General features: G+C 46.7%; 1 protein-coding gene across 1 annotated transcript; it reads left to right on the plus strand.

The window, feature by feature from the left end:
• The first annotated feature begins 758 nt into the window (after positions 1-758).
• On the plus strand, positions 759-23,845 carry LOC122380399 (neural proliferation differentiation and control protein 1-like). Its single transcript, XM_043363552.1, has 8 exons — positions 759-882; positions 6,766-6,851; positions 13,921-14,140; positions 19,138-19,347; positions 19,742-19,808; positions 20,239-20,409; positions 22,014-22,113; positions 22,524-23,845. Exons 1-8 carry the CDS (start codon positions 789-791, stop codon positions 22,605-22,607), a joined length of 1,032 nt encoding a protein of 343 aa, XP_043219487.1. The 5' UTR covers positions 759-788; the 3' UTR covers positions 22,608-23,845.
• Positions 23,846-24,596: the final 751 nt, after the last annotated feature.

Raw genomic sequence — 24,596 nt, forward strand, 5'->3', positions numbered from 1 at the left:
AGGCACAAGTTAGGCAGCAAAGTGCTGCGTGGGTGAGGCGATATATCAGAACAGAAGGTGATAGGTATGGGACGGTCGTTGTTAGCTACCCATGCACAAGGCTGCAACGCACCCTGGGTAAACCAGAATAACAGGAGAAACCCCTAGACTCTAGAGCTTTCTGCTGTGTTCGCTTGGTGGGATTATTTCTCTTTATACTTGAATTGCATTGCACTATTTTAGTCTCCAAACCTGAATGCAGTTTTTCGTCAAAATCGAGCAATGCCGGGCCCTCGGCTAAGGCCGATAGCGCAATGCGTGCACAATGCTGCAACAGAAAAGGAAGACGGACCACAGAGCTGGCAAAATTCAGACCACGGGTCGCGTCGTGAAACTTCCGAGCTGTCAAGCAGCTGTCAGCCTGTCACGGCTCAGAGCGAGGCACCAGACGTAACTTGTGTGGTCCGCACTCCGTCCGTATTGCATCCCGACATCTATTGTCCTGTGATGACCCATCAAGTCAAAAGAAGGTATCTACTATCTACAACTACATATCAATCACTCAGTATTCGTACACCCAATTTACCCCCGATCTGGATAAACATCATCCCTCCGGTAACGTCATGCCACAACCCCAGCCCACCCTCTGACACGACATGAGGGCCAGCCAGGTGTGTGACGTTACACCTGGGACGATGACGTCATCGTCGGGCTCGGCAACAGTTGTATCGACCAGGCGTGGGAGGCAGCGGCGGCGGGCTGCGGGCGGGCTCAGACGAGCCGCCGGCCGGGCCCCGGCGGACGCGAGCATGGCCCTCCCTCGGCCTCCGCCGGCCCTTCTCATTAGTGCCGTCATCGCCGTCATCGCCGCCGCCGCCACCGCCGGTGACGCGACGTCATCAGGTGAGCTCGACTGCCGCCGACTGAGCCGACTGAGCCGGCTGAGTCGGACGGCACGCGGCCAGTCTCGTCGGCTACCATCTGGCGAGAAATACGCGCGGCACCGCCCACCACACATTGGAGAACAAAATTGCTGTCGCTATGTGATTTATCTGACTGACTTGTCTCTCAGTTTCCACTCGTGACTCGATGCCCAATATTGCTATTATTTTGATTACGATGTGCCCTCATCAGGGTTGTGCTTGACTGAGTCGAGTCAGAAATTTGACTCAACTCTGACTCAAATGAGTCAGGTTTGAGTCGAGTCGGATAAAATGTTGAGCTGATGAGTTGAGTCAGAGTTGAGTCGGACAAAAATTTTAAGGTGTTGAGTTGAGTCAGAGTTGAGTCAGTAAAATAACTTTTGAAATTGAGTTGAGTCAAAAACATTTAGGAACATGAGTCAGCTGACTCAACTTTCTAGAAACAATATATATAAGTTTTTCATTCTCCCCCCGCTTAACAACTAACTTAGGCCTAGCCCTGCTGCCGGATTTTTTTTCACCCCCCCCCCCCCGCTCAACAACTTTTTTATCTGAGTCAATTTTGAGTCAACACACTTGACTCAACAAAAAATTTGAGTCAAGTTTGAGTCAACTCATAATTTCATTGAGCCGCTTGAGTCATGAGTCGAGTCAAGGGAAAAAATCAGCTGCTTGTTTGAGTCAAAGTTGAGTCAGGGCTTTCTGAAGTTGAATGATGAGTTGAGTCGGCAACTTTTTTTTTACCCTGGCCCTCATGTTCTGACTTATTGCTATCGGGTTTTATTGCGAATAGCCTCGGCAAGGCTGACCATGCCGTAAAAAAACTGTAGACATTCAGCTCGGGCATGGCCAATAAAGGCACGAATATTACAGGTGTTCTATCCAACAGCAGGGATTACAGGTAGATAAATACTCTAAATTTCTAAGTGATTTGAACATTTGAGCACCTACCTAATGTAAATATTTGAACAATTAATTCGCAATGCTTATCCTCAAAAGAATAAAACCCAACACGTCAGAATAAAGGTGGGCACCATCAAAATGGCTACCACAAAACGCGATAATAGCTGACCGCATAATGGCGGCAACGCAACAAGCGGCAAGAGCCGAGCACTCATGGCCGAAACTATAGCAACAGGTCCATCCCTAGACAATAGAAGTCCCCTAGCGAGTCAAACAACAAGCGGCAAAAGCCGAGCGATAACCGAAACTATAGAGCCGTCTCTAAACAAGACATAGTTATGTAGACGTCCCTTAGCGTGTCCGTCGCCTCATTCCGCGTTACGAAAGTCACAGTTAAAAAAAACCTCAGTGAGGCAGACACTTTTGTTCTCACAGACCAAGTTCGATATTTGGCCCCGATTGACCTAATTTTGACCTGATCTTAAGACTTGACATGCAATTGCACATCGTCCAACTCCGATCAAAGTCACCACCCATTTCGTTACTGATGTTCTTATCGGACCTATATCATTGATCTGGAACTTCGTAAGTATATGACAGCTAATAAATAGGCATGAATCACTAGATAAGTGAAACTTTTTTAAATATAAAGGTACTGTATTATAGAAAGCCTTCGCAAACGCGTTTCGAATATATCATCTTCAGTGCTTGAACAGATCTTGTCTTTCAAGCCATACCATACAGACGCATTATAATGACTCTCAGTCAGCTTTTCACCAATTTGGCTCTAAAGTCAATAACAACGTACTTGTAGTTTTGACCCTTTGACCCAACCTTGATCTCGCCTTGACTTTCGATTGGTTCTATGTACTGTTCAGTGTGTCACCAGAAAACATTTTTTCGCTCGACATAAACTTCGTCAATGTTGTCAAACTGGATGTGCTAGCCCAAACTACGAGTTAGGTGTAGAGCCTCACGCGTCTTGTTGGCGTGATTTCCGAGTGATTGGTAGCGTAACATTCTATGTAGACTCTTATTCATTCTCGGCTGTCTCGAAAAATGCCTATCACCACGCAGAGACAAGAGCTCAGTACAAAATATTGATTACAATAGCTTCGGCGCACTAGCAGGATAGCAAACCAACTACGACGAGACTTATCGTCTCGGTGCACTCGCTGACACATTTATTTTTGACAAGAGTGCTTGCACAGTAATGCAAAGGACAGCAGCTGATGATGTGTAAATTAGAGCAAGCATATAGATGTCCAATGTCAAACGATGCTAAAGGGACACTCAAATGGTCTGCCAGTTGCCACTTTTGTTTAGTGCTAGTTCACATGCAGCGGTGACAGTCACGATCAGCCATGCATGCTTTTTAGCAGAATTGTAGCGTTATATAACTATATAAAGAAGCATGTAGGAATTGTTCTTATATTGACTTGCAAACCCCGCCTACGCGTATTTGGAAATTCCGACCTCGACGAGCATCTGTGCAGTGCAAATGGTAGCGGACAGCAGTAGTTTCTCCTACCAAAGTGGTGGTTTTCTACCACAGATGCTCGTCGAGGTTGGAATTTCCAAATACGCGCTACGCACTAATTTGTCTCGTATTTCTACTACAGTTTGTACTATAACAAAAAAAGAATTGTTGGTACTAACACGCGCGCGTATTTGGAAATTCCGACCTCGACGAGCATCTGTGCAGTGCAAATGGTAGCGGACAGCAGTAGTTTCTCCTACCAAAGTGGTGGTTTTCTACCACAGATGCTCGTCGAGGTTGGAATTTCCAAATACGCGCTACGCACTAATTTGTCTCGTATTTCTACTACAGTTTGTACTATAACAAAAAAAGAATTGTTGGTACTAACACGCGCACCGACGGGGGTCTGCGCCAACTTCGCACCGACGGGGGGGGGGGGGGGCGGATGACCGCCCCCCCCCCTGAGATCTCGAGAACGAAGCAAGATAGCGACAAGCGGTAAACGGCATCGGATACGCACGGTCAAGATCTACAATTTTCACAAAGGTCATTTTCAGGTCAGGTCAAAGATGACGTCACAGGGGTCGAAAAATTCAAAATGACGGCGCTAGATATGGAGAGTTTTTCTCGAGAACTTTCGAATTAGTCCAGATAGGAACAAACTAAGGGCATCATCGTGATCCTCTCGTCAATCCGCATCGAATGATATATGTGTTGACCTCGAAAGGTCAAGGTCAAAGGTTGACCTCAGGTCAAATGACCTCGAGGTCATCATGTATATCATTCGATGCGTCTTGACGAGCTGAACACAATGAGACCATCCACGCGGCTGTATCTTGTTCCTGTACGGAGTTATTGGCCAAAAACCTTTGGTGACCTTTGATGACGTCACATGACCTTACAGCTGCCCAACAGCAAAACAAACCTCAAGGTAGTGAAGGTTGGTCGTATATGAAGTCACGTATGGTATATGGGGCCATTTTGACCCGTTTTAGTGGTAAAAACAGGGAGTTGATTTTTCCCCCATTGACTTAAAATGGGGAGGTCGCTAAATTGACCTGACCTTAGGTCACCGATATCAAAATTCCGAGATATACAAATTGTGGCTACTAATGACCTAATAACATTCTGCGACTTTCAAAGGCCTCCGACATCTACTGTAGCTCTGGCACGGTGACAAAGTGGCAAAAAAGTGACTTGAGGTTGGGTCATTCAAAGTGACCTGGTGACCTCACCTTAAAAGGTAGGAGGTTCAAGCTTGCACACCATGTGTAAAATTGATGAGAGAATAGTCGTACCAAATTTCGCGGCGCGTAGCGCCGCGATTTTTCCGCTATTCGCTAAAAACCTCAGGGGGGGGGGGGGCGGATATCCATTATCCACCCCCCGTCGGTGCGCGTGCTAATACAGGGTGACACAAAAAAGCGGTCATCACCAAAATTCGAATAACTTCAGAAGTTTTATTCAGATCATCACCAAACTTCGGCCACTTTAGGTCAGTGTTCGCCATGGGCCGGGCCAGCCCAATGGGCCATGGGCTGGGCTGGGCTATGGGCTGGGCTGGGCCCTCAAATATGAAGGATCGATGGGCTGTGGATGGGCTGGGCCAAGAACTGTAAAGTGGAGTCAGGGGTTCGCAACAGAGACAAAAACTAGAACTACATAGCTTATAAGTGTGCAAGACTCAAAGATGAGTTAATACAGCACGCATCGGCAATGTGCATTGTGCATGCTGCTCGCAAAAGATTGTTTCTTTGCTAGCTTTGGATACCTGTGTGGTGTCAATAATTTTTAATCCATTCGTTTTTGACGGGCTGGGCCGGGCTGGGCTTTGACGCTTTTACCATGAATGGGCTCGGGCTGGGCCGGGCTGTGAACCCATGGGCCTTGGCTGGGCTGGACTGGGATTTTGCGGCCCGTGGCGAACACTGCTTTAGGTCACAGCTATGTAGCAGACATCCACCAAGTTTCAAGTCTTCACTACGAATACTTTTAGTACAGTGTGTGTTTTACGGACGCTCCACAATGTGCTCCAGGTGAGCGCCCCGGCGCTGCAGGGCGTAGACACACCTGCATCCGGCGGGCAAAGTTGCCGATAACCCGATAAGAATAACGTTTCAGGGGTAGCACACCCCCTGAGCACTGTCTCCAGAGGCCATTGCACTCTGTAAAGTGCACAGCCATCGGGTTATCGACAACTTTGCCCGCCGGATGCAAGTGTGTCTACGCCCTGCAGCGCCGTGGCGCTCACCTGGAGCACATTGTGGAGCGTCAGTAAAACACACACTGTACTAAAAGTATTCGATAGGCGTTATCACAAGTGTATTCGCGGCCATTGGGGCGACGTAAGAAAAGAAGAAAACAACTGGCCCCAAGAACTTTAAATTATCAGTTAGCATGCATCTTTTCCTTGATCTGTAGAGAATTTACCATTAATTGCTAGAGAAAATTGCATTTAAAATCTTCCATCTATGCTTCTTTCATCGTTTGCACAATATGTTTTTTTATTAAGCTAGAAATACTAATTAGAAATAGTTCCCGCATCATCAAGAACAATAGGGAAGGCTTGAAGTGAATACAATAATCTAAACAGTGTTGTAATCTATGTGAAGACACTTCTAAAATTGCCTGTAGAAATATTGAAGGCAAAAGTTCAACTTTTTCACAAGACGGATGTCTATAAACCTATTCAACGTGTGACAACTCAGCCGGTATTTCGTCGCCTACAGCCCAGCTTTCCCTAGTGACCGATAGAGGCGCTGCTATCGATGTCCGCCCGTGCCGCCTAACGTCGTAGTGAAGACTTGAAACTTGGTGGATGTATGCTACATAGGTGTGACCTTAAGTGTCCGAAGTTTGGTGATGATCTGAATAAAACTTCTTAAGTTATTCGAAATTTGGTGATGACCGTTTTTTTTGTGTCACCCTGTATTTAAACAACATATATATAATAGTGATACTAGAAGAGCGAAGCACATTAGTTATGTCGCATACATTAGGTCAAGTTTTTCATAATTTGCTTAACAGCTGGCTGTTCTAGGCTTATATCCCTGCATTCGCCTCGTCCCTTGTGATCAATTGTTGTTGTCTATCTGAGACCTGACAAGGGAAACCACATATGCGCGAGGGGCGGAACCCCATCAGGGTGGAACCACACATGCGGGCTAACATCCGGCTTGTTTACGCCGCCAGTGAGTGGTATGTGCGTGTATGCGTGTCTGTGTGTGCGCGTGCGTCACCTGTGCTATAAGGCGATGTAGGTATTTACTGACAGTCGATGACGGCCAACACCTGCTCTGGGGGGACTGGCTGATAACCACGGGATGTGCTCACGTGCGCGTGGTGTATCTGACAGGGCTGGGCCTATTGGTGCGTGTGAAAGCTGCACTTTCAGGATGGGGAGACGCGTCAACGTTGGATGATGTCGCTTGTTACCCTAACGTATACAAAACATCCAATGACGAGCATGTTTTTTTACAGATGTTCAACTTCTTCAAGCCATTCAGAGTGAAGATGGAGCAATCGACAGACTTATTCGTGATGTGCTCAAACTTCAGGAGGCAAAGGTTAGTAACGTTTACCGAATTACTGCAATGTAGTCCGCGACATTTGAGGAAGAAAGAGTGTGTTATATAGTCGTAGACAGAGAAAGAGGGAGGTATATGTGAAAAATATAAATATTTTGCAGATATAGATAGATATTAAATATATTTTGATATTTAAACAAACCGTGCTACTCTAACCAATCATAGCGATCGTTCAGCTGGTGAAGCTATATGACGAGCATTATATTTTTTCTGAGTTAGGGCAAGGTCACTTGACGTGACCTACATGTGGCTTTAGCGATCTGGGTCTGAAATTTTTACTTTATGTATCTTTTGGAGTACCTCGTTCACAGATGTCTTCGATAAGTCGCAGGGTGGTGTTCAACTCCCACCTGGCCCGCCGGCGCGGGTTGAAGCTGGCACCCCTTATCATTGCTAACAACGGCGTTGTAACGGGATGGGATAGTGCCATTTCAGGCTCTGTTAACCCTCGCCGGACCTATTGGTTTTCTACATACGCGCCGGCCGAGGGGGGGGGGGGCGGGTACGACCCCCCCCCCTCGCCGTTTCGCTCCTGGTGGAGCTAGCGCGTCGCGGAAAAAACGAGCGTGTGCGCCTTTACGAGACGCAGAGATTGGTACCCGATTTTAAGGTCCTAGGTCAACCGGTGACCTCTGAGGTCAGGTCAAGTGCCCCAGGGTACGGCTCAGTTTTTGGGTGAATAACTTCGCAAAAAACGGCCGCAGAGCCGCGATTTTGGCAGCATCGTGTTCGCCTCGCTCAGGCGCGTCGATTGATATACTTTTTGTTCGGGTCAGGTCAACTTAGGGTGTTGACCTCAGGTCAAGGTCAGGTCAGCACCCCCAGGTCACGAACTTGGTCGAAAGAGGTCATGTCGCATATCATTCGATTCGGCAGGTCTTCCTGAGTCCATTGGTGGCTTTCTCGACTCGCTAGCTCAATTGGGTCGGGAGTTATTGACGAAAAACTAATATGACCTTGATGACGTCATAAATGACGTCACGGAAGGTCAACATTGCAAAAGTGACGCATCTAACCTTGCAAGGAGTGCATCAAATCACGATTCTGTGTGCTTGAGATAGTAAGAGATCGTTCCCGGCGCCAGAATAGCAGTTTTCATTTTTCCCCATTGACTTATAATGGTGAGGTCACGAAAATGACCTGACCTCACATGACCTTTAGGAAAAATCCGAGATATACAAGTTGTGAGGCTCATAATGGATACTAGATCCTGCAAGTTTCATTTCCCTGTGACATCTCCTCTGGCAGTGAGGGCGTTGCGAAGTTGCGACATCTGAAGACCGTGCAGAGGTTCACTTATGACGTCATAGGTCAGTGACCTGACCTGACCCAAAAATGCGGTTGGTGTCAAAAGATGCGGCTTGGATCAAAGGTCAGGTATGCCAAGTTTCAGCTCTCTATCGCCAGCGTGTTCGGAGCTATCGCGAAAAAAACCCTATGGGGGGGGGCGGCACCCGCCCCCCCCCCCCCTCGGCCGGCGAGGGTTAACTCACGTTCGTCTGTATGCATTATTACCTGCTTACAGTGAATACTGAGTAACTAGAGTCAACACCTCGCCGGACCTATTGGTTTTCTACATACGCGCCGGCCGAGGAGGGGGGGGGGGGGTACGACCCCCTCGTCGTTTCACCCCTGGTGGAGCTAGCGCGTCGAGAAAAAAAACGAGCGTGTGCGTCGTTGCGAGACGCAGAGGTTGATACCCGATTTTAAGATCCTAGGTCAACCGGTGACCTCTGAGGTCAGGTCCAGTGCCCCAAGGTACGGTTCAGTTTTTGGTGAATAACTTCGCAAAAAAAAAAACAACGGCCGCAGAGCCGCGATTTTGGCAGCATCGTGTTCGCCCCGCTCAGGCGCGTCGAATGATATAATTTTGTTTGGGTCAGGTCAACTTGGGGTGTTGACCTCAGGTCAAGGTCAGGTCAGCACCCGCAGGTCACGAACTTGGTCGAAAGAGGTCATGTCGCATATCATTCGATTCGGCAGGTCTGCCTGAGTCCATTGGTGGCTTTCCCGACTCGCTAGTTCAATTTGATCGGGAGTTATTGACGAAAAACTAATATGACCTTGATGACGTCATAAATGACGTCACGTAAGGTCAACATTGCAAAAGTGATGCATCTAACCTTGCAAGGAGTGCATCAAATCACGATTCTGTGTGTTTGAGATAGTTAGGGATCGTTCCCGGCGCCAGAATAGCAGTTTTCATTTTTCCCCATTGACTTATAATGGTGAGGTCACGAAAATGACCTGACCTCATATGAGCTTTAGAAAAAATCCGACATATACAAGTTGTGAGACTCATAATGGATACTAGATCCTGCAAGTTTCATTTCCCTGTGACATCTCCTCTGGCAGTGAGGGCGTTGCGAAGTTGCGACATCTGAAGACCGTGCAGAGGTTCACTTATGACGTCATAGGTCAGTGACCTGACCTGACTAAAAAATGCAGTTGGTGTCAAAAGATGCGGCCTGAATCAAAGGTCAGGTATGCCAAGTTTCAGCTCTCTATCGCCAGCGTGTTCGGAACTATCGCGAAAAAAACCTATGAGGGCGGCACCCCTCCCCCGCCGGCGAGGGTTAACCCGCGCCCTGGTGGGGGGGGGGGGCTATTTTTTGCCCCCCCTCCAGACTTTTCGATATATCTCCAGAACCACTGCGCCGATCGTCACCAAACTTTCAGTACCCTCCCGGACATCAATTTTACACATTGTGACCAAAAATGTTTCCAAAGGCTATGATAGGTTGGCCGGAAATGACGTCAGAGTGACGTCATGTTCTGCCGTTTTCGACCCAAAAAAGGGTTTCGCGGGAAGAGCTGTCAGGCCTATAGCTTTGCAAATACAGAAAAATGATATAGACATAAAAGCTGTAGAATGAACAGGGCTACAAAACTGCTATTTCGAATTTTTGAAATTTTTGGATTTTGACCCCCAAAAATAAAAAAATAGATTTTTTGAATATAATAACCAAAAAATCCAAAGAGTTTTTTGAATTTCGAAAAAAAACCGGAATATATGTGATAGTCCCTACCGTCTTCCATCTACATACCAAATCTGAGATCGATACCTCTTTTTTTGGCCAAGTTATAGCGAAAAAACTGTTCAAAATTGATGACGTCAAATTTTCAAACTTAATTTTCAGCAATTCTAGACCTCGTAGCGCAAAACAAAGACCACCATTAGACTCCCCGTGACGAGCTGCATCGAATCAATACCCATTATATGCAAAAATATCAACTTTGAAATTTGACCTTTTTTGACCTGACCTTGACCTGACCTCCACCAGAAAGTGACCTAAACCGTACCTGATGGTCTTATAACCAACACCATTGAGTTGTAAATGAAAAACTGGCCATAAAACATGCATCGCACAACCTTAGTAAAGTTGGGTTCATGTGGTGACCCTCGGTGACCTTTGGTGACCTGACCTGTGACCTGACCTGGTATGACCAGTGACCTCTAACAGCAACATGTCTACTAGGCAACTGACGCCCTATCGCTGATTCCCGACAAAATGCGTTTTCCTCGGTGTTATAGCGCATTCCCTAGAAGACCCGTGAACGGTGAAACATTTCATCTTTGACCTGACCTGTGACGTCATCGGTGACCCCGAGGACAATAAAATTTGGTTTCCTTCGACAAATTTGACAGGCCTTTCGAACGCCGTTTGAATTTTGCGGATCCGTCCAGTAGTTTCGGAGATACGAGGGGGGGCAAAAAATAGCCCCCCCCCCACCAGGTCGCGTTATAAACAGACCCCACCAGGGCGTGGGTTAAATGGAGAGGTCACGAAAATGACCTGACCTTGACCTTTAGGAAAATCCGAAATATACAAATTGTGAGACTCGTAATGGATATTAGATCCTGTAAGTTTCATTTCCCTGTGAAAGCTCCTCTGGCAATGAGGGCGTTGCGAAGTTGCGACATCTGAAGACCGTGCAGAGGTTCACTTATGACGTCATAACTCATAGTTCAGTGACCTGACCTGACCCGAAAATGCGGTTGGTGTCAAAAGACCCGGCTTGAACCAAAGGTCAGGTATGTCAAGTTTCAGCTCTCTAACCCAGCGTGTTCGGAGCTATCGCGAAAAACCCTATGGGGGGGGGGGGGGGGGCTCGGCCGGCGAGGGTTAAACTGAATAACTGATATCCACACTGCACAGTGCAATTTGCAATTGGACTTGCAATGGCTAGGGCTTCGCGATACCGAGATACTAGGATACCAAGCAGTATACTACACAAAAGCTGGAGCCACTCTTGAGCTACACACAAATGTCAATTTCTTAAGTAACTGGTTAACCGGGTATGGTAGTTCAGAGCTGAGCTGTTACTCTAGTTTTTCTCCGTTTTTTTATGATTGGATATGTGGGGCAATAACTGGCGGTCTGCACTCTGCACCTAACGGTCACCTCGTCTACCATTGACGGAACCAATTACAAACTCCATTTGTCGCCATAAATGTACCCACTCGAGTGTCGCCCCAACGGCTCGTGTGTCGCTTGGTTCTGGTTATGTTCCTCGGCCGAGTAATTGGCTCATCTCCAATCTGGCCTTCCTGAAACAGCGCTGAAAAATAAACCTCTATTTTCTCATGCATGTTTCCGCTTACGTAAGGATGGTTCTAAACGACTAATCCAGGTCACAGAAAATGGCGTTCGTTAACCCGCGCCCTGGTGGGGTCTGTTTATAACGCGACCTGGTGGGGGGGGGCTATTTTTTGCCCCCCCCCCCCTCGTATCTCCGAAACTACTGGACGGATCCGCAAAATTCAAACGGCGTTCGAAAGGCCTGTCAAATTTGTCGAAGGAAACCAAATTTCATTGACCTCGGGGTCACCGATGACGTCACAGGTCAGGTCAAAGATGAAATGTTTCACCGTTCACGGGTCATCTAGGGAATGCGCTATAACACCGAAGAAAACGCATTTTGTCGAGAATCAGCGATAGGGCGTCAGTTGCCTAGTACATATATTGCTATAAGAGGTCACTGACATTACCAGGTCAGGTCACAGGTCAGGTCACCAAGGGTACCAGGTCAGGTCACATGAACCTAACTAGGTACTAAGGTTGTGCGATGCAGGTTTTATGGCCAATTTTTCATTTCCAACTCAATGGTGTTGGTTATAAGACGATCAGGTACGGCTTAGGCCACTTTCTGGTGGAGGTCAGGTCAAGGTCAGGTCAAAAAAGGTCAAATTTCAAAGTTGATATTTTTGCATAAAATGGGTATTGATTCGATGCAGCTCGTCACGGGGAGTCTAATGGTGGTCTTTGTTTTGCGCTACGAGGTCTAGAATTGCAAAAAATTGAGTTTGAAAATTTGACGTCATCAATTTTGAACAGTTTTTTCGCTGTAACTTGGCCAAAAAAGAGGTATCGATCTCAAATTTGGTATGTTGATAAAAGGCGGTAAGGACTATCACATATATTCCGGTTTTTTCGAAATTCAAAAAACTTTTTAGATTTTTCGGCTATTATAATCAAAAAATCTATTTTTTGATTTTTGGGGGTCAAAATCCAAAAATTTCAAAAATTCGAGACAGCAGTTTTGTAGCCCTGTCGATTCTACAGCTTTTATGTCTTTATCGTTTTTCTGTATTTGCAAAGCTATAGGCCTGACAGCTCTTCCCGCGAAACCCTTTTTTGGGTCGAAAACGGCAGAACATGACGTCACTCTGACGTCATTTCCGGCCAACCTATCATAGCCTTTGGATAAATTTTTGGTCACAATGTGTAAAATTGATGTCCGGGAGGGTACTGAAAGTTTGGTGACGATCGGCGCAGCGGTTCTGGAGATATATCGAAAAGTCTGGAGGGGGGGGGGGGGCAAAAAATAGCCCCCCCCCCACCAGGGCGCGGGTTAACTTACCATATGTGGAAGCTCTTGTTTAATGCTCATTTTTAATTTCCAAGATGAGAGTGATGGATTATTGAATTTAAATCAATGGCTCATGATAATGAATTAACTTTAAAAAATAACATCGCATTTTAGGGCGTAGCCCTTTAAGTAGGTATTTAAAATGTTATCGTGATTTATTCGTTTTTTTTCGGAATATATTAATTATGATGATGATTTAGTTTTGTTTAATTACGTTCGAAATTCAGTATCAGTGCATTTTAACAAAACGGTGACAAGTTGCGCAGATTCCTTTTTTAAATCGATTTAACGGAGTCGTGAACCTAATCTGCGCCCTGTAGGGGGATACCATTTCGGCCCCCTCCCCTTCCCTGTCAATATCTCCTATAGTACTGCAGCTATCACCACCAAATATTCAGGATCCCCCGGGCATTGATTTTACACCTTGTGTTTTTTTTAAGAGGCTATGATAGGCTGGCCACAAATGGCGTCAGAATGACGTCATGTTCTGCCATTTTGACCCCAAAAAGATTTCGCGGGAAAAGCTGTCACGCTTATAGCTTTGAAGATGGAAAAATGGTTCACGAATAAAAGGTGCAGAATATATAGGGCCACAACACTGTTGTTTCGAATGTTTGGAATTATTTATTTTGACCCCAAAAAATAAAAACAGTGTTTTGTGGGTGATAAGGCCCTCAAAATAAAGAAATATCAAATTTTGAAAGAAAAAAAAACGGATACGTGTAACTATTAACTCTCAAAGCCTTCCAACGACATACCAAATTTGATACCGATGCCTTCTTTTGTTAGCTAAGTTATGGCGAAAAAGCTATTATTATAAAAGTTAATGACGTGATATTTTTTACCTCAATTTTAGCCGTTCTTGACAACGTAGCTCAAAACTAAGACCAACATTGGATTTACCGTGACAAGCATGCATCAAATTAGATCTTATTATGCAAAAATATCGACTTCGAAAATTGACCTTTTTGACCTGACCTTGACCTGACCTTCACAAAAACATAACTTAAAGCGAAGGGGCAGGTAAACGATGCTATTTCAATCTATTTCAAATGCAATGAAAGCATATCAAATAACGGTAAGCTATACGTTTATCAGCCCTGTCGCCTCTCCTATATGCTGAACTTAGATTACTTACATGACGATCCGACACCCAGCCGCCTCTCCCACCCAGGAGCTTTCAGAGTTGAGCCGGCTACGGGCGCCGCTTCTGGCCCCGAGCCCGGTGACCCGGGGTCGCGGACCGGACTTGGAGCGGACGGACCACCCGGTACGCCAGTTCGCTGACTACCCCAGTGACCCGGAATACAGCCAGCCTCGTCAGCACACCGCCGCAGCCACGGATAAACGGCGAGGGGAGCAGCCGACGGTCGGTGGACAACACAAATCTACAGGTTAGTCAGTGATTGACACAATCCCACAGGTAAGTCAGCGGCCTATACACAAAGCCAAACGCTTGTCAGTGGTCTACCCAAACCCAAAAGTAAATTAATCTTGGCTTAGTCAGCGGGTGACACAATCCCACCGGGTAAGCCAGCGGTCAACACGACAAAAGTACAGATAAGTCAGCGGACTTTAATACAAACCCACAGGTAAGTCAATGGTTGGCGCAATCCCACAGGCAAGTCAGCAATTAACACGACCTCAGAGCGACACCGACATGACCCCACATCAGCCGACCCTAACCCAAAGGTAAGTCAACGCTTTGACACGACCCCAAAGGGCTGACACGACCCAACAACCGGCACAGGATAGTCAGCGGTCGACATGACCCCACAGCGGCCGACATATAACCCCACAGGCTGCATAGACAGGACACGACCCCCACAACTCACAGGATAGTCTAGTCAGCGGCCGACATGGCCCTACAGGCTAGTCAACGGCCGACACTACCCACAATTTATATCGATTGATTGTCTCAACCCTGCAGAAGTTAGAATCAACCAAAAGCTGCGCCACTCTAAGGCTGAAACAGACTCTTTCCGCGTTCAGGAAATCGCATGCGAGAGCCTATTCAAATACATTATAATTCTCCCCGCATCAATCGCATCCGGGAGCTGCGTGCGATTGATGCGAGCGTGCTTCCATGTATTTGAATAGGCTCTCGCATGCGATTTCCTGACTGCGGAAAGAGTCTGTTTCAGGCTTTATTCTGCAGATACTTCTAGTGGGTGGAAAAGAATAGTGTCAGTATTTTGACATAGGTATTCAAGCCACCGTGGCTATACGATTTGCGGTCTCATGAACCATGGTGAGCGCACTGGACCTCAACGAGCGGCATCAAAATAACCTTCCTATTCCTCCGCGGCCCTGATGAATGGCCTTGACCCGTCGGTGTGTCAGCGATCCGCCATCCCTCACCCTGATCTGCGTCGTATAGGATCACTTTTCCAGCTTTGTGATATGATTCATTATCCATATGACTCGATAAATTTAGTGAACGATTACTTGACAGACGGACCTAAATTAGATTTAGGACGAGAAGGAAATGGCGGTGCAGATAGGTTCAGATTTCAGACGATTTATTGCCAATAAGTCCAGCCATTCCAATAAGTCCGCGGCAGGTCGCGGTGTCCATTCCATAGGTTCTTCGAGTGGAGTGGCGCGGCAAGAGATTGAAGAGGAGACTGGATGGAATGTTTACGCTTATACCCGGCAGTTGCTGGGGTAGTTCGCCACCTGCCGTTTGCAGGAGGGAGGGGGGGGGGCGTTAAACGCCCCTAGCCAATAACTCGAAAATCAATAAGGGTCAAGGTCAGGTCAAACACCTAAAATCGGGCTTTCAGAAGCATGGATTCTGGAACCTCTCATTGGGCGTCTCTCGTCATAAACTCTGTCAAGTACACAATCCTTCATATAAGTGCTACACGAGTGTCAGATTCATGTAGGGGTCAGCCAAGCATAGGTCAGGGTCAAGGTCAGGTCACTGGTCAGTCAGGTAAACACATATCCTCGAAAATCTAAACTGGTTTTCGCAGCCTATGGCACATGTTTTACGGGCACTTTAGGGCGTAGAGAACGATGGTGACACATACGAGTAGGTACGTGCTTGGTAGAAAAAATCAATTTAAGAAATGCATGCATCAAGGTCGTGAAGTAGCCACGAGAAATTGCCAAGATTCAGTCCATGATGTTTTTCTCACAGACAATGACAATAGGTACAAAAACAATTTGTCTGTGAGAAAAACGAAATGTCTGACTCTTCTAATCAGTCCATGATGTTGGAAAATGCTCCATGACAATCAAAAAGCGAAGATAGCCATATAATGGTTTATGGTATTGGCAGTCTAATGGCGTTTACGGCATGTCTGAAGTCTATTATTGTGATTTTCCATATATAATTTTTTGAACCTATGCCGTTTTTGGTCGAAAACTCAAAAATCATGACGTCACTAAAGCCTCGATAACTCAAAAAATTTCTGACCGATTTTTTGAAAATTCGTCACAATAAAGTTGCATTTATTTCCTACATTTACCCAAAATATGGCGCGCTTAGGCGTGCCGTTTTTTAGCTATACCTAGGCGAGAAAGTGGGGGCTCTTATCCCCGCCAGAAATGTGCGGGTTATGCCAAGTTATGCTATCACATTATGTGCCACAAGGTTTCGTTACTGGTTTGTACTGTATTTTGCAAACATTGTTTGCAAACATGGCAACAACAGCAGAAGCATGACATGGAGAAGCAAATAGAGTGATGGATAAATTTACTCCGTAAATTACTTGTTAACCCTCGCATATATAGGGGGGGGGGCGGATAGACCCCCTCGGTTTTTCGCAAGTAACTCACGCAAAAAGCGGACGATCGCGACAACAATTATAGTACCTCGAGTTGATCAATTATACACCGACTCTGAAAATTTCTTGACCCTGACCCAAATGACCTTTGACCTGTGACCTATTTCTCGAGACCATGTTTGCCTGGAATCGCAATTCACCGTATGTACTAGGTCACATTATCCGCGCGTTTCCAGTCTTTTTGTGATTGTTAACGTCCAACCACGTGAAATGATGATCGTCTCAGGCATAGTACGGTGGGTGTCAAGGACACCTGAAGGTCAGGTCAGGTCATAGACCTTTCATGACCTTGATTCATTTTTTCGAGTCTTACATGTTTCTAGGGTAGTGTTATGGGCTGATTTCGAATTTAGAATACATTTGAACAGCTTGCGAAGTAGTTTTAGTGCCTTCGTAACATGTTACGACGCCGTCAGTGGTAGTTGACACCTACTATGGATAGCCGGCAGAACAGCTACTGGTTGACCTGACCTGACCTGACCCGACGTGGCCTAAATGCATGAAGGCACCACCTGCGATCAAAACTGACATGAAATTCGTGATCAGCACCCCGAAAGCCCATAACAGTTTCACTTTACGAACTTCTAGCAGGTCCCAATTTTCCCGACTTATGGGCCCTTGACCTGACCTGGAAGGTCAACCAATGACCTAGGACCTTAAAATTGGGCATCATCGGCTTCCTCTCGTCACGGGCAACACGCTCGTTGTTTTCCGCGAAGCTTTAACTCGATCAGGGGCCGAACACTGAACAGCAACTGGCAAGGGGGTCCAACCGACCCATCACACTTTAAACGCTGGAAAACACCGCACACATGCGAGAGTTAAACCTATACTTTGGTACATACTGTGACCCGGTGCCAAGCCCATAATGGCTCCACAAAACTTACGGTTGGCTTAACTTTTCTAAGCCATCATATTGGAGCGTGCCTTTTTCATATTCAGGTCAGAAACTATGCAGAAATTGCAGAAAATACGGACGGTAAAACAGACTGAAGCAACTGTGCAGTGTGACCACCAAAGTTTAACTGCTGTGTTTTAAATGTCAGGCTGCTCTGATTGCTATTTGCGAAACATTGTACTTACACCGTACAGTGTATATGTGCGTTTACAATGCTAATTGCCAAGGCATCTTTGGATGCTTTCCACCAGATCGGGAGACTCGGAATGCGAGCCAGAATAAGAAAAGTTGGGACTCAATACCGTCCATTTCCTTAGCAAGGTTCGCTTGCATGTTCATGTGAAGTTGAATTTTATAGGCCCACAATCGCATCCACTGTCCTGTACGATTCGTTCATTTTAGTTCTCATATGTAGGGCGTGCTCATCGCCTTCCACATTCGCCTTTCTTGTGCCCCTGCACGTTGGACAGTCGTCGGTAAGTTCTTGGTGAAGCCCACGTTACTTTTGTGGTGAGCTTCCCACATGGTGACACCGAAGTCCAGCGGTTTGGTGATCTTTCTATTCGCAATGTTTGTAATGCCTTAGACATGACATCTCTTTAGACCAGGTCCCTGCAATGGTCTTTCATAGTAAGCCTGAAGGGACTTGCATGTCAAAAGGTTAAAAACTCTACTGTACAAACGTATTACATATTTTACAGATGTAAAAAAAACGTTTTAAAAACGTTTTACAGGACGTACTGTGAAAGGTAAAACTGTATATCCAATTTCATCGACAATATCCCATCCAATCAATAGCAAGCAGCGCGTCTGAACGTCTCGAGCCTCGCGCCTGACACCCGCCTTTGTCATGACCGGCGAACAGCTCACTAATGCTCCCCTCCTCCCATACCGCTCCTATTGAGGTTCGTATTGATGTGCGTCTGCTGAGGACATATGATATGCGATGGGAGATGCAGTGATGGGAGATGAGAATGAGTGCAGGCTGCGTGAACAACGCGCGGCAGGTACATAAGTGTGTACGAATATAGCGTGAGTAGAGATGGACTAGTGAGCGCGGAAAGTAGCGTAGCCGCCGTGGCAGTTTTTCACATTTGTGAAAAGGCGTCCTTTTGTGCTGTAGGATTTTCCTGGCGTATTTTGGAAGACGCGGTCCATTTGATAGAGCCCCCCAAGTACGGAGAACAATTCTCTGACCAGACACATCCTGCATTCAAGTGGAGCACTCGATTCGAATATTGCATGGGCATTTCTGGGGTCCCGTCAACATAACTCAGAGGGATTCCGCTCGTGACTGAAGCGCCTCCCGGGACCCATCGTTTCTAATAGCATGGGATGAAAATCACTACTTACCACTTCTACCACTATACCTCTGCTCATTGATTGGCCACACCACTCACTGTTAGACACACTAATATTTTACCACAGGTAGGAAATAATCGTAATAAGACCGTTTTATGTAAACAAACAGTTAACCTATAGAAGCTCCAACAATGCGCGTTTGTGCGGTGCTGCTGCCTTTGCAGCACTGCAGATCGGTCAGATCCAACAGCAATCAAATGTTCAATTCACTCAGTGTTCAGTGCTCACATATTCGTCGAGTCAATCCTGACAAGTTTTTATAATTGCTAATAGAAAATCGCATTATGTCCGACGTTTTCGACAAGCTTTGCGATAAAACTTCGTTTTACTTTTTCAGGACAGCTGGAGATTGCAAGTCCCATCCCCAGTTCAAGCGATTTCTATAGCAGCCTTGGAAAGCCAAATCCCGATTCGGTATCAGATACATTGGCCACTGGTGACGTCAAAGACAAGCGACCAATGGCAGAGGCCCATTTGGCGGGGCGACCAGCAGCACTACGAGGATCTCACTCCGAGCCAGATAAAAACGCCGACGTTTACTTTATCGGTAAGAACAGCTGTTCAAAGTACCTATTATAGAGAATTGAAATTGCCCTAAAAACTTTCCCAAAATGGACAAAACATAGGTATTCCACACTAAAAAAGAAAAGCACAGAAAAGTGAGCTTTATATAACTAAAAGAGTAGCTTTATACAATTTGTTTATTGTTCAGACCGCAATGACGTTTCACTGATGGAACTAATGCTATTACAAATTCGCTCGAACAGAATTAAAAATATCGGCCAAGAAATTGGAAACAGCGTAACTATTTCATAAGGTAAATGAAGTTATACATTACAAGAAAGATGCGTTTATCAGTCGCGTAAAAAATATTTCCTAACGACACCAGGATTGATCGGTGTTCCCAGCTGACAGAACCCTATAACGTTTTCCGTTTGCAGTTGCTGTTGTCGGCATCTGCACGGGCACTGTCTGTGTCTCGGTCCTAGGCGGCATCTGCTACCGTTAGTAAGTCGACACATTCATCAACATCCTGCCTTTGCAGCAACTTCATGCGTCTAAAAAAAAATCATAATGCAGCAGAAGGCCCGTTTATAAAGACTGCATTTTTAGCAACACCGAAGGCTGTTTGAATTCAGCTCAACCAACCTGACATCAAGTAACATCTTTGCGAAACGAAGCTCCTCTCCGATGCATATCGGTTCTAAAACTGTGTTATGAGGTTATCTATAATTGCCTATAATGATTATATTTCTATATGTCTTTACATAATCAGGTTCTAAATCTATCGTCTCCCCATTGCAGGCTGCAGCCTTAATTTTTTTTTTACAACACTGCCCTTGGAACACCCCAGTAGCCGCTGCTGTCCCCTGAGAATATCTACAATCATATCTCATAGGTCCCAGGCGTCTGACTTTCCGCCGTACGTGCCGTGCAGTCTGCAGCGGCGCCGTCGGCACAGCTCGACCGAGTCCGGACCGCCGTCCTACGGAGTGACCGGCCCACACTCGGGGCTCAGTCCGGCCTCGGCCGACAGGCGTCTGGCCCAGTCGGCGCAGCTCTACCACTACCAGCACCAGAAACAGCACATGATGGCCATCCAGGAGGGGTCAGTGGCGTCCGCCGGCAATAACCATCAGTCAGCCGACGGAACCTCGACTTTATTATGATCTGAATATTAAAAAGAAAGTTGGCTTGGAATATGCAGAAAGGAAAACAAATAAATTGAAGGAAATGTGTTGCACACTGAAAACAATTTAACCCAAGGCCGGCGAGTAAACCGGTGTTTCGCGGGTACCCCTATCCGCAACCATTTTTAACCACCCTCCCAAGAGTACAGTAAGGTCCGATTGCAGTGTAGTCGTCCCTGCTCTCAGCGGACATGTTCGCTGACAGCGGTTATATCCGCTCAGAGCAAGTACGACTACACCGCAATGGGACCTAGCCCTACTCCTGGGAGGGTGGTTAAAAATGGTTGCGGATAGGGGTACCCGTGAAACACCGGTTTACTCGCCGGCCTTGGGTTAAATTGTTTTCAGTGCAGGAAATAGGAATCATTATAATTATTTCCCTTTTGGTCGTTCAATTTGACAAAAGAGAAGCCACAAGCATGCACTTCCAATAACACTGTGATGGAATGATAATGGAACCGTTGAGAATTGCCTTCACTGGGCTCAGCAGTGGGTGTCATAATAAATTTCGGGACCAGTTGTGTTGCTTCAAGCTAGTACAGGAATATACCGGGCAATTCATTATTAACGGTTTGATACCGATGTCTCAACTTTCCCTTCCCGTTCACCTTTTCGAATTTCGATGTCTTACTCGCCACGACCTTACCGCGTGGTCGTGAATAAAAGACCACTGTTTCGCCACGAACCGCTGCCATTGGACTCACTCTGCAGTGACATCATGTGGGTGCCAGCTGACCTTTCAGCTCCGGTCGTCTTGCTTCAAACCCAACCCAGGCCGGCTGGTAACCTAATCCTGCCGCGCCTGTTCGGTAACTAACTCTGTTGTCCGCTCCGTAAAGCAAAAGCCATCTGTAGTCAGGTCGGTAATCTATACCCACTTTTCTGTGGGCGGTCCTTGGTAGTCCTGGCACCTAACCCCTGACATAATATGCTTTCTGGTTGCTAGCTCTAGCCTATGCTCTAGCCATATAATTACGTTCGGTCGGGCTGAAACCTAGCCATCCAATTACAGATGGGTTGGTAAACTAGCCAACAAAATACGCTTTGGTGGGTAATCTAACCGCCAAATTGTTATCCGGCCGGTAACCAAATATTCCAACTGTGCCACGGTTGCTAACGGCTGACGAATCTTACAACTGTGGTCCGGTTAGATGCCTAACCGCTCAACTATGGTCTATTTATCTATTTATAGCTATAGTTATAGCTGTAGTCCGTATACAAACTTGTGTACGGACTACACAAGTGTGATCCGGTTAGATGCCTAGCCGCTCAACTGTGGTCCAGCTATAGCTACACCTATCTGCACAAATGTGGTCCGTTTAGTTTCCTAGCCGCTCAACTGTGGTCCGATGAATAGCTACCTAAGCGTTCAACTGTGGTCCGGTTAGTTACATAACCGCCCAACTGGGATCCATCTTAGCCTAACCGCCCAACTGCTGTGCTGTCGACTATATGCCTAACCGTCTAGTTAGCTCCCGTGAGGCCGGCACGTGTCTGACGGTGAACCGTTGAATCGTTACAGGAAGGCGCTGGGACGCTGCAGCTCGCCCTCTGACGAGAATTCGGACCCGGAGGATGACGAGAGCGAGCACACCGTGTACGAGTGTCCGGGACTGGCGCCGGTGAGGGCAGCCACCGGCAGACACTGCAGCAAACATACCACATACCTACCGCTAACAGTACAGTCAGCGGTACAGCAAACAGCCAAACACAGTACACATCAGACGCCGCACGCACTGCCCGCTGCCATACCTTTATTATATCATACCTATACCTAAAGGTATTGTTTCTGTGCATAAAGATCAGTGGTGGATCCAGGGGGGGGGGGGGGCAAAATGGACATTTGCCCCTCCCAAACGGCATAATTTTAAATTACGCCTATGGACGAGGCATGGAAAGAATCGATAAATTGCTATGGTTTGCCCAACCCCCCCCCCGCCCAAAACTCCGAGCTGGATCCGCCACTGATAAAGATAAAGTAGTTTTTGATCTTGCTAGTGTTTTCTGCTGACACATATGCATCATCTTTCAGAGTGGTGAAATGGAGGTGAAAAATCCGCTGTTCAGCGAAGACCCAACCCCATGTCAGAGCATGGAAGTCAACGAGGACCTGTGAATAATCCAGGCACTGGATTCCACGGCATCCATGGTGGCCGCTGGTGAAACTACCAGTTTGAGTCACCGCTGCCAGGTGTCGCTAGTCGAGCTTTCGCTTTAGCCTATGTGTCAAACTGTACGATCCCAGCCGCTAAGAGGGCATTGATTGAGGAGTAGTTATGTCCACCTATCCGTGCTTCTATCCTCAGGATACTGAAATCCTTCTCCTCCACGCCGCAACCCCCCTCCGGGCTGGACAGGCAACTTTATCTCATGCGGGCTGCTCCCTTGGAGCGGCACCGTTGCTCCTGAGGGAGCGCACCCCGTAGCCGGGTGCAGTGAGTGCCTTGGGGCTGGGTGGCCTGTCCTCTGGACGGGCTCAGCCCCGGCGACTCACTAGGGTGCCTGCCCAGACCAATGTCTCCCCCTAATTCCTATCATCCTTCCGGCTCTGCAATGGTCTTGTCGACCGAAAGGGCCTAACCCAACAAAACAAAAGAGTAGTTATGTAAGAGTGAAAACGTTTGTAGTTTTTCATTGATCATGATCTTATTCTTACGTTGGCAAAGCTATCGAGGTAAGACAATGACCGGCGGTCGTTCCAGTTCCAGTCCAGAAAGGCCCGTCTGGAGTGCAGTTTGGAAATACGCCCTTCCGGGCTTCGCCAACTGTTTGTTCTTCCATCAGTGACTTGTGGAGGATAGGTTAGGTTTTGGTCACCCGTTAGATCAGTTATCCTCACCCGTGGTGTTTCTCCCCCTTTCAGACCCTACTGAGTACTGGGGCCGCCAATGAATGTGACACAATCTTCACGCACAGCGCTAACAGATAGACCGATCGCCGAGCTGGGTCTGCATTGTAGTTAGCCATAGCTCTGCTAGGTGCCTCTGAATATCCTTCTGTATGGTGCATAATTGCATATCCCGTAAGCCAGGGACAGTATAGTTTCGGAACCTCAGTCCCTTCATATGTTCCGTCACCTGCGCCGTATAACTGGTATATACATACTATGCGCCGCTCGGAACTACCTAAAATCAATGTGAAATGTGCTATTTAGAAATGTGTGTAGTGCCCACTGCCCGGGGTAGGTAGGTATAGGAGGCTCAGAGCTCAGCAGTGTACCTACAGGTAGGTAGGTATCGTATATTACCTACTATTCAAGCATAATTGTTATAAAATGATAACTTATTTTGAAGGACGTTTAATGTGGCTGGATTATGCTACGGTGTAAAAATGTAATAAAATGTTTGTGTTTAATTTATAATTGTTGAAAGGTATCGGAGAGAGAGAGAGAGAGAGAGAGAGAGAGAGAGAGAGAGAGAGAGAGAGAGAGAGAGAGAGAGAGAGAGAGCGAGAGCGAGAGCGAGAGCGAGAGAGAGAGAGAGAGAGAGAGAGAGAGAGAGAGAGAGAGAGAGAGAGAGAGAGAGAAAGAGAGAAAGAGAGAAAGAGAGAAAGAGAGAGAGAGAGAGAGAGAGAGAGAGAAAGAGAGAAAGAGAGAGAGAGAGAAAGAGAGAAAGAGAGAGAGAGAGAGAGAGAGAGAGAGAGAGAGAGAGAGAGAGGGGGACGGAACTCTGTAGATTTTTGTGCACTGCTTGTTCAAAGTCTCACATAAGAATGATAAGCAAGTAACACGCCTTTAGGGGTGACAAAAGAGCCCGCACCATAGCGCTACACGTGTGGAAGTGCGAGGGGATACCTATTCCCAACTGACGTGTGCATGGCACCCTATTAACCGGCTTCTAGCAATGTACCAAATTTGAGCGAATCAGCCCAGCTGTTCTCGAGATCTGAAAGCGACCTCTGCAGTCTGCACAGTCCGCATCCGCCGGTATAAAAGGTGCACAGTTAATTATTTTATATTATTTTAGCCCCATTAATGTCCGGATGCTATCGAAGTGCACCAGGAAAAGGTGCCACATGCCACTTGCCAGTCACCCGTGCTTCTTGTGAGGGTTATAAGCAATGATACATCAGCTCAGCTATAGGTACTTACATGAAGTTGGCAGCG

The sequence above is a fragment of the Amphibalanus amphitrite genome, unplaced genomic scaffold, assembly GCF_019059575.1.
Source record: "Amphibalanus amphitrite isolate SeventyFive unplaced genomic scaffold, NRLGWU_Aamphi_draft 000097F_arrow, whole genome shotgun sequence".
In the NCBI taxonomy this organism is placed as follows: domain Eukaryota; kingdom Metazoa; phylum Arthropoda; class Thecostraca; order Balanomorpha; family Balanidae; genus Amphibalanus; species Amphibalanus amphitrite.